Source organism: Chelonoidis abingdonii, chromosome 1, assembly GCF_003597395.2.
Source record: "Chelonoidis abingdonii isolate Lonesome George chromosome 1, CheloAbing_2.0, whole genome shotgun sequence".
Lineage (NCBI taxonomy): Eukaryota > Metazoa > Chordata > Testudines > Testudinidae > Chelonoidis > Chelonoidis abingdonii.
The window spans coordinates 177235968-177252442 of record NC_133769.1 but is presented as its reverse complement, the minus strand read 5'-3'; the positions used below and the strand labels follow the sequence as shown (position 1 = coordinate 177252442).

General features: G+C 39.2%; 1 protein-coding gene across 3 annotated transcripts in view; it reads right to left on the bottom strand.

Moving 5' to 3' along the window:
- Window positions 1–8537: 8537 nt before the first annotated feature.
- The window catches only part of EPHA6 (EPH receptor A6), a 900076-nt gene continuing 892138 nt past the window's right edge, over window positions 8538–16475 (bottom strand). For all 3 annotated transcript variants that reach the window (XM_075072813.1, XM_075072800.1, XM_075072802.1), the window contains 2 exons: window positions 13661–13810; window positions 8538–11193 (listed from right to left, as the gene is read on the bottom strand). In XM_075072813.1, the coding sequence (XP_074928914.1) occupies window positions 11079–11193; window positions 13661–13810 (265 nt within the window). In that variant the 3' untranslated portion in view covers window positions 8538–11078. The remainder of the gene's footprint in view (window positions 11194–13660; window positions 13811–16475) is intronic.

The following is a 16475-nucleotide window of genomic DNA, read 5'->3' as shown; positions in this document are numbered from 1 at the left end:
CTGATTCAGATAAACAGTGTTTCTTTTGCAGGAGGCAGTGCTGTTATGTATATGGGACGAGATCCTGGTGACTTCTGCAGTCTGGGGGTTATCACAGTATATATAGTTCTTTAACAAAATAATCAATTGCATGTGCATTTTGTGAAGACATTTATCAGAGCACAGAATCTACAATGACATGTATATGAGTGCACTCTGATTAGGAACCCTCCTGCTGTAAAAGACCACCTAGAGCATCCCAAAAATTAGAATGCAATGTGATCCACGTTGTACAACACTCTGTGATAAGCAATTGATTTTTTGCCTGGTCACATATAAGAAGTTTTACGGTATATCATATGCACAAGTTAAGGTAAAACAAAAGGCATGAACTCAGAAATAACCACTAGTACTATAACTTTTATTTGCTAATAAATATCTTAATAAACAGGCTTACCCCATCTGTAAGACCTGATAATGCCTCTTAGGAAATTATAGAAAAATAAAATACAATAATAATCAGTAACTTGTACTTTGTACAAAAATCTTATTATGTTGCTCAGCAGGTAGCTTTGCCAAACCCCATATTCGTTCTGCAAATAGATGGCATGTGTAATGCAATTCACCTTAAAAATGCCCTAGTTTTGAGAGCTGAGCAGTCTATTACACTATTAATTTGTAGGCATGCGAGCACATGAAAATGTACATGGAACATCATCTCTTCATAATAGTAGATTTTAAAAAAAGGAAAATAATACCACCTTCAAGTAAATAGGAACTACTTCACCTCTGATGTAAAGTAGGTAGGTTCCCATATTTTTCTTGGGATTGAAGCTCAGTATTTTAAACTTTCTATTTCAGTTATTCCCACAACACTGCTATAACATGAGAGAAACCAAAATGCATTTGGAACATGTGTGGGAGGCATATTACATGAAGAAAAGTAATTTGAAATGGTGAGGCAGTCCCAAGAGAAAAATAACCATGCCAGCTATGAAATGTTCTATCTCTCAGAAATGTTGGCTCTCACTTGCTGTTTGCAGTATTACACAGGCACATTTTTCAATGTTCAGAATCACTGAATGGCACAACTTAAAGGTACAACACCCAATGGTCACTCTTGTATAGGAAGAAAGGTGATTTAGATACAGGTAGTTCTCAATAGTCAAATGTATCTCTAAGGAGAAAAGAAGCAATGCCAAAACACAAGTTGGCCTCTTTCTAAAGAGTTGGCTTTCAGAATATTGATAACGATCTGTGCAGAAGCCATTGTTTACTTGTAAAGTATTTTTCAAGTCTGATTATACTGCAACTTTAGATGTTTTGACATGGCTATTTATATATTGCCTAAAGTGTCTGTCAACAAATATATATTTATATATACACATATGTCAATACATTTTATGGCTATGCTAGAACAGCAAACTATAATGAGCAGTCATATTGAATCGTGAACAACCTAATTTCACAGCAAAAACAAAATTAAAAACCCCTTTGAATTCATACACGTTTAAAGCCTAATACACAGAATTGGAGGCTATGCTGAAAAAACGTACCAAACACAACTAGAAAGACCACTGTCTTCCATGTCAAAATCAAAACTAACCTTTTGAGGGGAACAACTATGTTTTCTACATATTTTCTCTAAATGGAAATACCATATTTTAAAAATAATCTTGAAGATAAAATTAGATGAAGCAGAATTTTTGCCATCTTTGACCAAATTAAAGTTGCTTTACTAGAAGATACTCCATTGCCAATTAGTAATTGTAGTCTCACGTCCAGATTTTCAGCATCACAAGACCTTTTTAAGACCTTTTTTTCCTGCTGCATTGGAGTATTTGCAAAGCAGTTTTGTGCTTCTGCAAACCACACATGATTTTCAGAGGTGCACAGTGCCTGCCAGTCCTACTGAAGTCAATAGGAGTTGCAGATGCAAAGCACCTGTCAGAATCAGGCCATATTTTTGCTGGTTTTATAGGTTTTCAGTCACAGTAGTAATGTCTATCGTATTCTGTACTACCAAAGTAGTTGGGGGTTTTGACATTGACTTTGACAGGAGCAGGAATGAAGCCTTAGCTAAGAACTCAGGACCACATTCATCCCTGCAGTAGTATGGTAACTTAATTGGAGTTATTCCAGGGATAAATGTTCCACCACAGTCAGAGTGGTCTTTTGCTTCCATGATAAGCATTGCTGTAAAAGGTAGAAGAAGAAACAGCCCTAAAATAATCTGTAGCTTTAAATGAAAAGGTTCTGGTTCAAACTTAACTTACTCTTTTGTGGGAGGGGGAGTAGAAAACGTATCGTGTCCTAAGTTCTACTCATGAATGACAGGTGTATGCCTTAGGAGTTTTCAAAACCATGCAATCCCAAAGAAATATGGACTTGAATCAAGAATCCAATAAAGAGAACCCCTAGGAGAAACATTTTTTATTTTCACATTATTTGTAACAGTACCCTTCATTAACTGACGTTAAAATCATGCTAAATGATTTTAAACCTATCACGTTATTTTGGGCACAGTGCACTAAGGGTGTTTTTTGGAATCTTTGGGCGTACCTTTAAGATACATAGAAGAAACAAACTCCTACAAAGAGGAAAATTACTGTACCAGTAAGGAATAATATTTAGAGGGGTAGGTCATAGGTTATCATGGTGTGTGTCACCTTAAGGAGATAATAGAACAAGATAAAGAAATACTATACAAACATTTGATTTGGGTTGGTACGTTCTGTTTATTTGAGGGTGATTTTCTTCTAAAATGCATAAATTAACTTGTGGATATTATTTCTGAGGAGATATAGTTACAGAATTTCTAGATGTACTACTATATGCAGTACAGTACTTATTATGGGCTAAATTATGGCAGCCCACTTCAGGTACATGAACGGGAGGTGGGGGGCGAGAGAGTACAGAGAGCATTTCCTCCTCACCAGATCTCAGCTCTGTCATGCAGAAAGCAACCATAAAGTAGCCTCCGTCACTCCCTGAGCTACAACTGGTTATGCTTAGTGTCCTCTCTCCACCACTGTTCAGGTAGGGTATTTCTTCCTTTTCCCACAGCAACCCCCTAGCTCTACAGCCTGATCAAGAACTCATTTCAGTCAATTGACATATTTTCACTGTTTGAAATGGGCTTTGCATCAGGGCCTAAGTGACAGAGTTCCGTATCTAGTAAATATCAATAAAGAATTATTAACACAAGAGAGCATGGTTACTAAGACAAATTTGCCCTTTAGCAACTATTGAACAGTGCTAATAGAGGGGGTAAATACTCATTTATAGTGTTTGGACTGATCATTATTTGTATAATTTACTTAGAGCCTCATTCTACTCTCACTGAAGTTAATGACAAAACTTCCATTAACTTCAGTAGGAGCAAGATTGGACCCTATTGACATTTGCCCACTCTCCCACAAACTTCAAATTGTCACACTGTTTACATCAGTAACAGTAATCACTCTCATTACAGGATTCTACTATTAAAATACATTATTCTTTCCAGCGGGGTTTTAAATGCACTCAATTAAGTAGACTGAAAGATTCACAAGGCAGGAAATGTCTCATTAACTGTATAGCAGTTTTACAGCACTGAACCTGCAGTTATTGCTTAATGAATAATAATGTACAAGTTTAAAACAATAACTACAGTTTGTTGTCTGCTTCAGCTGATCACTTTTCCAGTCATGTAAAGTGATTATAAATTATATAGCACAAAGCATCCAGTATATTAACATTTGTGGTTTTTTTCTTTTTCACCTTTTGACTAACCAGTAAGAGCTCAATTTGAATTAGAGAGAACTGAAGTGTGGTCTTTTAGGGCTGTCATCATTGGTCAGCTACACTCTTTACTGTTATTTTGGCTGTTCACAAAACCTAGTTATAAGAAGTGCAGAACAGTTAGAATTCCCAATTATTATAACATTACGTTCACAAAAGAGAATCTCGTCTACTGAAAATTCTAAGCTATAATGATGGTGCCTAGTATTGTCACAGGCTGGATTCTGGAGAATCAGCAAACTGATTTTTTTTCTGAAGAGCCAATGTACTAGATCATCAGATCATCTTAGTGTGATTATATTGCAAAAATATTACTTCACCTAGGCAGATTTGAAGCACACTATCTTCATAATTCACAACCAAAAATGAACCATCATCTCAAAATTTAGATTCCAGTTTGGAATTTCCCAAACTTTGAGGATGTTCAGATCCAGGGTTCAGATATGGCTCATTATACTATATAGGACCCAGTCACCGTACAGGTTATATTTAAATGACGTTCTGAACTCCACAGTTTAGGAGTCTGAGTGGATCCAGGATTTTGGTTTGATCTTCTCTCTACTTCATATATACTAAGCTCACTAAATCACCACTAATAAAGAGGTCTTGTTGTATCCATTAATTTTTTTTATTAGTAAAAAATTTGGAGAATTAGCTAACTTCCTGCTGTGCATCTAAGAGGAGAATATTTATAGAAACAAATGGAATTCCCTAAATAAAGATAGCAGGAACTGAACAAAATCTTCCAACATATTAAAGAAAGATATAATCAGAAGATTTTATAAAAATGCCACATAGATTAGACCTCTACTCAGGTAAACAAAATATGTTATTGAAGTTAAAAGAAAAACTATAAAATTAACATTATCTAATGTTGCTTTATACATACTTATTAAAACCTCAATCCCACAAACTCTTTAAATCTATGCCTAACTTTACCCATGTGAGTAGTCCTGTTGAAGTCATGCGTGCTTAAATGTTTGCAGATTTGAGGCCTACTATAGCAACTTAGTATAGTACATATATCATTTCTGAGATACAGATATAGCACCTAACCTAACGTTGCCTAAATGTGGGACATAGATCACAAATTAGGAACACAGCAAAAATAGCAGAGAAGAAAAGCTTGAAATGATTTTGGGATTGATTTTTTTAATATAAAGTTTTCCATATCCTTAGCTTCTCATTTAATTATACAGGGATAATAGAAGAGGTCTCTGAGGAACAGTTGAAAAATCTCTTGCAATAAGGGAAAAGTGAGAGATATTGTTAGAGAACATCTTAAAGAAACACACTGAGATACTCTGACGTGAACCGGTGTCATTATTTAGTACAGGGGTCGGCAACCCTTCAGAAGTGGTGTGCTGAGTATTCATTTATTCACTCTCATTTAAGGTTTCATGTGCCAGTAATACATTTTAACATTTTTAGAAGGTCTCTTTCTATGAGTCTGTAATATATAACTAAACTATTGTTGTATGTAAAGTAAATAAGGTTTTTAAAATGTTTAAGAAGCTTCATTTAAAATTAAATTAAAATGCAGAGCCCCCTGGACAGGTGGCAGGGCCGGCTCTACAGTTTTCGCTGCCCCAAGCAGTGGCTGAATCACCGCTGGACAGCGAGGGCAGTCCATGTGCCCTTAGGGCGGCAGGCGCGTTTCCCCGGCAGCGGCAATTCGGCAGCAGCTTCTATGTTTAGCTGAAGCTGCTGTGGACAGCTGAACATAGAAGCTGCTGGTGAATTGCCGCCACCACGGAAACGCGCCTGCTGCCCTAACGGCGCACGGACTTCCCCCGCTGTCCGCGGCGGCAATTCGATGTGCTGCTTTGGGGCGAAAACACAGGGACTGCTGCCCCTTGCAGAATGCCGCCCCAAGCACCAGCTTGGAATGCTGGTGCCTGGAGCCAGCCATGACCGGTGGCCAGGACCCGGGCAGTGTGAGTGTTACTGAAAATCAGCTTGTGTGCCACCTTCGGCACGCATGCCATAGGTTGTTTACCCCTGATTTAGCATAATAAAATAAGAAGATATGATTTGTAATCTCATAGTGCTTACTATTTATTTTAAACCAAATGTTATCTCTATAATAAGCTTCTGCCTATTGTCTTTTCTAAACTTGAATACTTCTTATTTAAAAAATCTGGAAAGTCCCATTGCCTTGAGACTTTCCCTTAAATTATCTGGGGATGGGAGGATGAGATCCTATAAGAGAATAATTTATACTGTATAAGCATCTTGGGCTACTACACCAGGAGATCTCAACCTTTATTTTACAATATGGACCACATCTTAATCAAGAGATTGGCTCAAGAACACCTACCGTACCATTCATGATCACTTGAAATCCCTACAGCAACTACAGCAATTATTCACATGGAAAAGTATCATTAGGACTGTGTTCAATGTTTTTAATGTGATTTAGTGACTGGAATTAGGAGGAGGGCCAGTATCGTGTGACCAGCCAGCTCACCATAGTTTGAGAGCCACTCTCCTGCACTTCTTAATATGTTTGTTTTAGGATGTACATTTTCAGATAAGAAGCCAGGAACTATACACACGATACACATTGGCTGAAATTTTCAAAGCTGACTGGAGGACTTAGCCACACAAGTCCCATTAGTTTTTAACAAGAGTTGTATAATTAAATTCAGTAGTCCACTTTGAAAATCTCAACTATTATAACAAACACACACACACACTTTTTATAGCTATACAGTGCTCTGTGTAACCTAGTCTGTAATCTGAGGACCTATATTCCACCACAGTATTCTTGTCTGAACAGCATGTACTATTATTTTCTAAGGATTGTATGTGAGGGAGGAAGAGATTTGTGGATTCCAAATGCATAGAAAATGTCTTTTGGGCAAGTGTTTTGTTTCTGTTATAGGGGACTTAAATGGGACTTCAGATCCCCTTTCAGGGCAGTTTTGAGATTTCTCTGTCAGCAGTCTCCTGATAGCATAAAGCAGATGAAGTCAGCTCAGCTGCTACCTGCTTTCCCCCACTCCATGCAGAGGATATTCCAAGGTGAGTTAGAGGAATGAGGGTATTTGGCCAGAGTGTGCTATGCTACAGCAATCCCCAAATGCCAGAATGGCCCCTGTGGGACCATTCCAATCAATGGAAGTTACTTGTACCTGCTCTGACTTGTGCTGGGGGCCAGTTACAACCTCAGCTAGCCCCAGGATGGAGAAACCTAAAAGTATTATAGAGCCACATTTGGGCCATTTTCCTGCTGCACTGACAATAAGCTTGGTGCAGCTAACGGACACGTCCATTATATTTAAAGAAACAGAAAACAGAAAATTCTAAGTTAAAGATCATCAAAATACTTCAGTATATGAGCTATATATTGAAATATTCCCATGTAAGTGATGATTAGTCCAGCAGATGTCTACCAAAGTTTAGGACAAACTTGAAGAGTGGGTAGGCAACAAATATGATCATAATACATGCATTTGAATTTATGTTTGAATCTATTTTCAATTAAAGGATCATTTTATGTTGAAAATGTACATATGTTGTCATACAGTCCCAGCTGATGGCCTAGAATAAACATAAGACTCATGACTGAAGTCTACATTTGAGCTGCTACTGATCATGTATAACATACGTTGAAGGAAAACATAATAGAGACAACTTGTTCATTTGGGCAAATTTAAACCCATTTCTCCTAAATTCCTTTCCTTTTATCTCATGAGAAACTCACATCTTCATAATGACTCGCATGTTACCAGTTGTGTGCAAATATCTCAGGGACAGAATATATTACAGACCTGGGTTTCTGTAGTTATCTCATTTCAAGTAAACTATCATCAGTACTATGGACTAGGGATGAAATTAATACTTTTGCAGAGGGCCAGCACAAGAGCTGTTCACTACATAAACATCACTTGAGCCCTATTTTGAAGGCTTAAATGGTGCAAAGAACCCATGTAGGCCAATAACAGATGGATGTATTTCATTCTAGATGAACAACAACAAAATCATTGAGAATATATGTGGAGACTTCACCTGTAAATTACTATATCAGTACATTTTCCTATGCCCATATTTTAATATAAATTTTTGTATTTGCCTCTCTCATGCTCCCTTTATTCTGTGCATTTTCAACAAACACTTTTGGTTACTGAATGGTGTGCACTGAGAGCTAGATTTTTAAGAGTAGCCTAGTAAATTAGTTTGAATGCCAACTGCATCTGCTAAGAGCAGCTAATTTTCATCTGGAGAAACAATCTTCCGTTTTAGTGGAAGCTGTTGGTAACATTGTGCATACATTTGTAGCCTGCACAGAAATGTACACATTTGAAAAGACAACACCAGCATATTAAAAAAACCTCAAACCTCATTGCATTTCTTTTGTGTGTTGAAACAGTGGAGTGGGCATCATGTTCAAGCAAGAGTAAAAATGCAGTTTCTAAAGCTGGGGAAATGTAAATTTGATCAAGATCATTATTAAGAAAGAGTTATGCAGCACAACAACAAAAACCATCCATAGAAACCCACAAACTCTAGGAGATGATGATTAGGGTTGTTTTTTGTCTTAAACAAATGTCATCAGCAAAAGAATCCTCTGTCACTCCTTTCCTGGTTACTTAAACTCTTGTTTTTATAAAAATAGATTTAATTAATACATGTTTTAATATTGTTATTATATTTGTTCTATTGAAAATATATTTTCAAAAGTGTGATAAATCTGGAAATTAATTTCCATGAGACATATCCAGATTCATGTATATGTAACATGCAGCTTGCATCCACACTTGCAAAAATAAACATACATATGAGCGCAAGAACGCACCCACATGGTTTAGATTAATTTTGAGTAATTTTTTAGTACCTCTTAACAAGTACTTGACTCCTGTTCCTCAATACATATTTAAAAAGCTGCTTGCAAAGATCTCTTCCCCAAATGGCACCTTGAGGGAGATGGAAGCAATGACAGGCAAAAGGGAAAGCAAAACAGTAAACGAAAATCAACTTTTAGATTTGAATCTGAAGTTCTTATTTTTAAAAAAAGTCTGATAACATGGAAAAAATGGTATGGTTTCCATAAGAGAACCCTTCTTAACAAAAAATTAAATGTGGAATTTGGGCAGAAATTTACAGGAGAGCGCCTTACAGAGAAGAACTACAGCTAGTTTGTTCTATTAAGGGCCCTTGATCCTGGAAACAGTCTCACATATGTGAGTCCTGTCCAGTTCATTGGGACTTCTCGTGTGCACAAATTTACTCTTGTATGTGCTTGTGGGACTCGGGTCTAAGTTCTTGAAACATATTCAGCAAATTAGCATTCAAGGATACTAGTGAATCTATAGCTTTAGGAAATCTATTCCTCTGTTAGAACTTTAGAAAACAAAACCAAACAAAATGCACTTGATTCACCATCATTATTCTGTTGAAATCAGTAGAGTCACCCCAGCATAAAAGTGGAGTAACAGCAGTGAATCAGAGCCAGTGTGTCTTACTCTGTGAAACTGGTTAGAAGGATAAACCTTTCTGAATCTGCTCCTGCTCTTCCTTCTCTGCCTTCCATATATAACAGCAACTTTCCCTCAGTGTCAGGAAGTATACTTTTTAAGCTGCAAATTAAGCAATAAATAGCATGATGATTACTTAGTCTTGTTAATTCATTTTGTAATACATACACATTTTACTGATCACCCCAAATGCTCTTTTTAACTGAAAATTAATAATGCTCAAGTATATTGTAGCTCCACATAACTTTAAAAATGGTATACAAATTAACACAAACATCTGCACACAGTTTACTTGTGACGTGCATGTAAAAATTGCGTGGCTTTCAGAGCATGCAGACATGCGCCCATTTCATGGTTCACAGTAGCGCATATCTCATGCAAGTTTTGAAAATGTAGCCCAGTATATCTATGTAAGTCATCTGAATAGAGCATGAAAGCTTTAAGTCGTATAGAGGTACAAATATTATGTTCGGCCTTTGCATCCATTTCCTTGCATGTAAATATGGCTATTAAAAAGAGTTCTAGTTTTAAAGAGAATTATCTTAGATGTCAGTTAGACATTTGTACTAAATGAAGACCAGCTAGTTAATAACTAGAACTCCATTTCATCATAGTCTGCTTTTTACTTCTAACAGCAAACATATTAAAGTAGACTCAAAGCAACATATTGTTATACTGATGTCCTAGGCTTCTCTCTCTGCCTACATATAATGTAGTAACTAATGCCGCACTCTTACATAGCGTAACTTACAGTAGTGATTAGTTTGTTTGTGTTCCACTGATCTCTTGTGGATGGCATGGCAGACCTGCTCAAGTATGAGGATCTCATCATCCCTCTAATAGCTAGCCCACAGAAGTTATATAAGCCCTAAAACTACTAACCTAATGGAGATTCTCCATTAGTTGTAGAGGTAGAGGCCTGTGATTTTGGAGCAGAAAGCTCTGTAAAGTCTATGTGACTGCAGTGAGCAGTATAGCTGACAACTGAATATTCTGTGTGGCTTGAGAATTGTTACAGCAGCCTTTCCAAGGGTTATTCACCAGATGGTAGAGGCAGATATTTAGTATAAAAAAAGGATGAAAATTGGTGAAAAATTCTAATGAAGAACCAATTTTGCAACCAACTCTATAAAGGATAATGTAATGTCAAATGCTTATACAAATAAATTTAAACCCAGGGCTCAGGAAGATTTAAAGTTCAGTTCTTTCTAATCCGCACCCCACTTAGTCACACATAACAAGAATTCACTACATGAAATCACTTGTCATTTCTGCAAAGAATTCTAACATTTTCAGGCACCAGCTTACCAGCATTTAAACTATTACAAAGTTAAGGTAACAATATGACCCATATATTTGGATTTATTTAAGAGATAAAATAAATATTTATGTCAAACTTTTTTTTCTGATTGCACATTTGATATTGGAAGCTACATGATCACAAAACATGGAAAAAGTCAATTACTTTTTGATCTACCATCAAACTCTAAGTACATCAATAAGGAAGCCACACCAGGCCAAATAGGCTATTACTTTCAAAGAAGTCCATGAAAGTTTCCCAGATACTGTTATACAAAGTTACACATCCATGCTGAATTATTCACCAGTGTGTAGCAACAGTCTTGCAGTGCACCAGGATTGTATTGGCAGGTAACTGATGGAGGAACTATGCGGTGTGATTAAAAATTTCACATTGGAAGCATTAACATAAAAGTACGTGTTTATAGTCTGAACAGGAGACTGCAGTTCTTGAAGTTGGAGGAACATAAGGGAGGAATGAGAATATCTTCCATTTTAGAAATGCTGAGGCACAAAACAAAGTTGCTTCTAGTACTTTCATACATGAAATCCTTTCTCCTGTATGTGCATCATGTGCAATCGTAAAGTCTGTAAACTGCTCACTATTCGTCTCTGGTGTCCAATGAGTACAACTCCAATTCTCCTAATGTCACTGTAAGATAAAGAAAGGTTAAAATTCATATGATTCTGATTGCTTTCATATATTGTTCAGCACCTAATGTAGTTCTTTATCAGAACTATTCAATGTCTTGATTTGAATATGCAAAAATGCCCTAAATTTGCAGGCATTCAAAGGTGCACCCACCTATTCTTTAAAAGCAGCAAAGAATCCTGTGGCACCTTATAGACTAACAGACTAACTACAATACCCGCACAAGGAAATAAGGAAACAGATCAACAGAGCCAGACGTGTACCCAGAAGCCTCCTACTGCAAGACAAACCCAAGAAAGAAACCAACAGGACTCCACTGGCCATCACATACAGTCCCCAGCTAAAACCCCTCCAACGCATCATCAGGGATCTACACACCCATCCTGGACAATGATCCCACCTTTCAACAGGCCTTGGTGACAGCCAGTCCTCGCCCAAGACAACCGCCAACCTGAAACATTTTCTCACCAGTAACTGCAATCGCACCATAGTAACTCTAGCTCAGAACCAATCCATGCAACAAACCTCGATGCCAACTCTGCCCCCATATCTACACCAGCGACACCATCACAGACCTAATCAGATCACCACACCATCACCGGTTCATTCACCTGCACGTCCCACCAATGTAATATACGCCATCATATCCAGCAATGCCCTCTCTGCTATGTACATCGGCCAAACTGGACAGTCTCTATGGAAAAGGATAAATGGACACAAATCAGATATTAGGAATGCAATATACAAACCTGTAGAAGAACACTTCAACTTCCTGGCACACTATACAGACCTAAGGTGCCTTCCTGCAGCAAAAAACTTCAGGACCAGACTTCAAAGAGAAACTGTGAGCTCATTCAATCTGCAAATTTGTACCATCAGCTCAGGATTAAACAAAGACTGTGAATGGCTTGCCAACTACAAAACCAGTTCTTCCCCTTGGTTTTCACATCTCAACTGCTAGAACAGGGCCTCATCCTCCCTGATTTGAACTAACCTCGTTATCTCTAGCTTGCTTGCATATATATACCTGCCCCTGGAAATTTCCACTACATGCATCTGACGAAGTGGGTATTCACCCACGAAAGCTCATGCTCCAAAACGTTTGTTAGTCTATAAGGTGCCAGGATTCTTTGCTGCTTTTACAGATTCAGACTAACATGGCTACCCCTCTGATACTTGACACCTATTCTTTATTTGTATAGGCAGCCTTTTAGAAAAAAATCACATCTCATAACTAGGACATAGTTTTTTTGCTGTATCCTTAAAGGTCTCCCAGCCCCTAGACACAAGCCTGAGAAGCAAGCAGAGAAAAGGGACCTCCACAGGATGAGAAGAGGGAAGCCATCCTTCCCACCCATACTGCAGAGGCAAGGAGAACCATTTCATGTTGACTATTGCACCTGCTGCAGCACTTCTGCTGCTTGTCGAGGGGCAGGGAGAAGACCAACAATTTGTAGATCTGCACAGTAGCAATTCATCAGCTTTGCCCATGCTTATCTCCCAGTCCACCTTTGCCTCACCTACTTCTACAACAGGCTGATGCAAAGGAAACACCACGAAGCATCCAGCTCCTTCACTGTAGAACCTCCCAACAATTTAACTGCATTGAGTACCATCTGTGGAGGAGGAGGGCAGTATTTGACCCTTTAATGACAAATGGAAAGAGCTAGTGGATGCTAATGATTAAAAATTGCAGTAAATTTAATTATGATCTGGTGACAAATCTTCACACGATAAAAACCCCACACAACAGACAAGCTCTGAATTGGCTGAACTAAATATTAACCTTTAGGACAAAAGAGTAATTTATGTGGTTCATGCCAATCCTCTGAGACAAGAAGAGAATTTTTTTAAAAAAATGTTCAATACAATTTTCAGAAAACCAATATTATAGAATTTAGCATTATATAGCTCCCTTCACATTCAAAATGTGCCACAATGTATGGTAAAATGTCAAATTAGATACCAGTAGCAACAGTCATTATTATTCACTGCTCCTCCTCCCATTGAAATCAATAACAAAACTTCACCGGAGCAGTATCGAGAACTGAATTCCAGTAGTGTGCTTGGGACTGCACACAACACAGAAAATATATGATTAGTGTACACAACCTGAACCTGATCTTGTTTACAGCAAAGTACATTTTACCATTGGTTTAATGGGAGCAGTTCAAGCCCCCTATCCAACAATACACTTATGCATACAAATAGTCCCACTGATTTCATGTGGTCACACAAAAAGTATGTGGCAGAGTGAGGAATTGAAACCAGGTCTACTGAGTCTCTTAATCACCACATCATCTTTTCTTGCCATATTTTGGTTGAAAGTCTATTTTTCCTTTTATTAACTGTACTAGCAAAGTGAAAATATACTTTTGTTCCACACATCTTAGGATTTAGGCTCTATCACTGTTAATCTGAGCAATTGCAGTTTACCCAGTGTACCGATAATAGTTTACATACTTACTCAATACTCATTCTTGAAACCACATCCAAAGTTGTGAAACCTGCTGCCATGAAGTTATTTTTATACTGACCCATTTTGATTGAATCTAGCCAATCAATGACTGAAACAAACAAAGGATATTCGGGAACTTCACCAGGTGAATCTGGCATTCTACAAAAACAAAAGGTAAAAGCTTGTAAAGAAGTAATAAATCTAAAAAATAAAGCCTTGTTTTCTTTTGTAGATATATTTTTGTACTAAAAAGTTGACTAGACTAACAGGGCCGGCTCCAGGCATCAGTGAAGGAAGCAGGTACTTTGGTGGCCCAATATCAAGGGGTGGCACTCCGGCCGCTACTGCGTCGGCACGTCTGGGTCTTTGGCGGCAATTCAGCAGCAGGTCCCTCAGTCCCTGTTGGAATGAAGGACCTGCTGCTGAAGAGTGGAGTGGCACGATTGCGCTGCCGTGGCTTTTTTTTTTTTGGCTGCTTTGGGCGGCAGAAAACCTGGAGCCGGCCCTGTAGATTAGGGCTATGTCTACACTACAGCCTATGTTGGCAAAACTTATGTTGCTCACTGGTGTGTATATTCCACCCCCTGAGCGATGTAAGTTACAACATAAGCGTTCGTGTGCACAGCGCTATATCAGCAGGATATGCCGCTTATGAGGTGGTTTTTTTATGCCGATGAAACAGCTCTCTCCTGTCAGCATAGAGTGTCTTCACCAGACGTGCTGCAGCAGCACAACTGTACCAATACAGCTGCGCTGATGCAGCACTGTAAATATAGACATAACCTAAGTCTATCAACACTAGAAAGACATATGAGATGAGCTCATGCTGCGAAGTTCAGATCCTGAACTGAAGTTCTCCAAAGTTTCAGATCTAGCACTTTGATTCTGGCCCATTCTCTAAAATTTGTCAGTTATATTTTAGCATCCAAAATTTCTTTTTAATGCTACTATTAAGGAAATCATTGGAACTCCACGAGAGTCTTATATGCACAAGAAGCTCAGAAATGGACCTATCTGCGTTATTATAATTTTCAATAGAATATATCTCTGCAGAAAGGGAGGTTACTTACCTTTACAGTAACTGATGTTCTTTGAGATGTGTAGTCTGACATATTCCACAGTGGGTGAGTGCAAATCCAGTGTGCATGCATATGACAATTTTCTAGTCAGCAGTACTCACTGTGGTAGAGCATGTGCCCTTTTTTCCCTTGTTTGTTCCACAAAACCACCCTGCCACATCCCAGGAGGCTGGGCATCAGGGGAAGAGTGATTGGCAGGGCTATGGAGAAGTTGCAGAAATCCAATATCTGTCTCAGCCAGGCTGGGGCTATGAGGATTGCCTTCTCCCACCTTCCAAAGTACCCTGAGGAGTGGGGAAAGGGAAGGAACACATAGAACAGTCTCTCTGTCCGTGGAAGGAGAAAGGCCTCTGAAAGAGACCCTGGATTTCTGTTCCTCCACCCCTGTGCTGAGGTAGTGACATTTTTTCTTCCTCATTGCAAAAAGATCTTAGTGAGAGACCCTGCATTGTTGGAAGATGTCCTGGAGGACCCACTGCTCTGACCACTCATGATTGTCACAGAAGTGCCTGCTGAGGCTGTTTGCCTTCATGTTGTCCACTCCTAGGAGATGGACCACTGACAGGGAGAAGCTCTGACCCACTGGATCTGTTCAACTGGTGCTGGCTTCAATGCTTGAACATTTTCAAAGTCTTGGGGCACCCTTAAAACTGACAGCATGGTAATTTTACGTGACTTTGAAGTTGGAGCATGGGAGGGAGATCTCTGTCTTTCCTCCTTCAAAAGCTCGCCCTCTGAGTTCAACCTATCGCTGTACCTTTTAGAGAAGTTAATGCTAGGGCCAATTTCAATGATCGATGTCCCACACAGGCCTAGATGCCTGGAATCCAGGGCAAGAGTTTGGCTTATTGCCTGCTTCATGAGGAAAACTCTCTGTCGTGCCTCCCTGGAGAGCTAGGTCTGCTTCAAGAAGGACCTGCAGATTTCACAGCATTCTAGTGCATGCCCCTTGCCAAGGCAAAACTGACACCTTATTTGTCTGTCATTCAGCAGCATAACCGCCTCTCAGGACAAGCCCAGGTACTTGCCGTGGTTGCCCATGGTGCTTGTACTACCTGCAACGGTGGAGAAGGGTCCCTCTTCCTGGAGAAGGGTCCATGGAGAAGGGTCCGGAAATCCTGGACGCTCCATCGTCTCGGGCATTGGCACTCTCACTGAATGACTGTCTGGATATGTGGACTCTCTACTCAGACCCTATGCTACCAGCACTCCCAGCTACCTCCGTGACACCACTGATTTCCTGGTGACCTTCCAGAAAACACCATCCTAGCCACCATGAATGTAGAGGCTCTCTACACAAACATCCCCCACACAGATGGAATACAATCTGTCAGGAACAGTATCCCTGATGATGCCACAGCACAACTGGCTGCTGAGCTCTGTGCCTTTATTCTCACACACAACTATTTCAAATTTGATGACAATATATATCTCCAGATCAATGGCATCATTATAGGCACCCGCATGGCCAAACAATATGCCAATATTTTTATGGCCGACTTGGAACAACGCTTCCTCAGCTGTCGTCCACTCATGCCCCTTCTCTACCTACGCTACACTGATGACATCTTCATCATCTGGACCCAGGGGAAGGAGACTCTGGAAAAATTCCACCACGATTTCAACAGCTTCCACCGCACCATCAACCTCAGCCTGGACCAATCTACACGGGAGGTCCACTTCCTAGACACCACGGTGCAAATAAGTGATGGTCATATTAACACCACCCTATACCAAAAACCTAC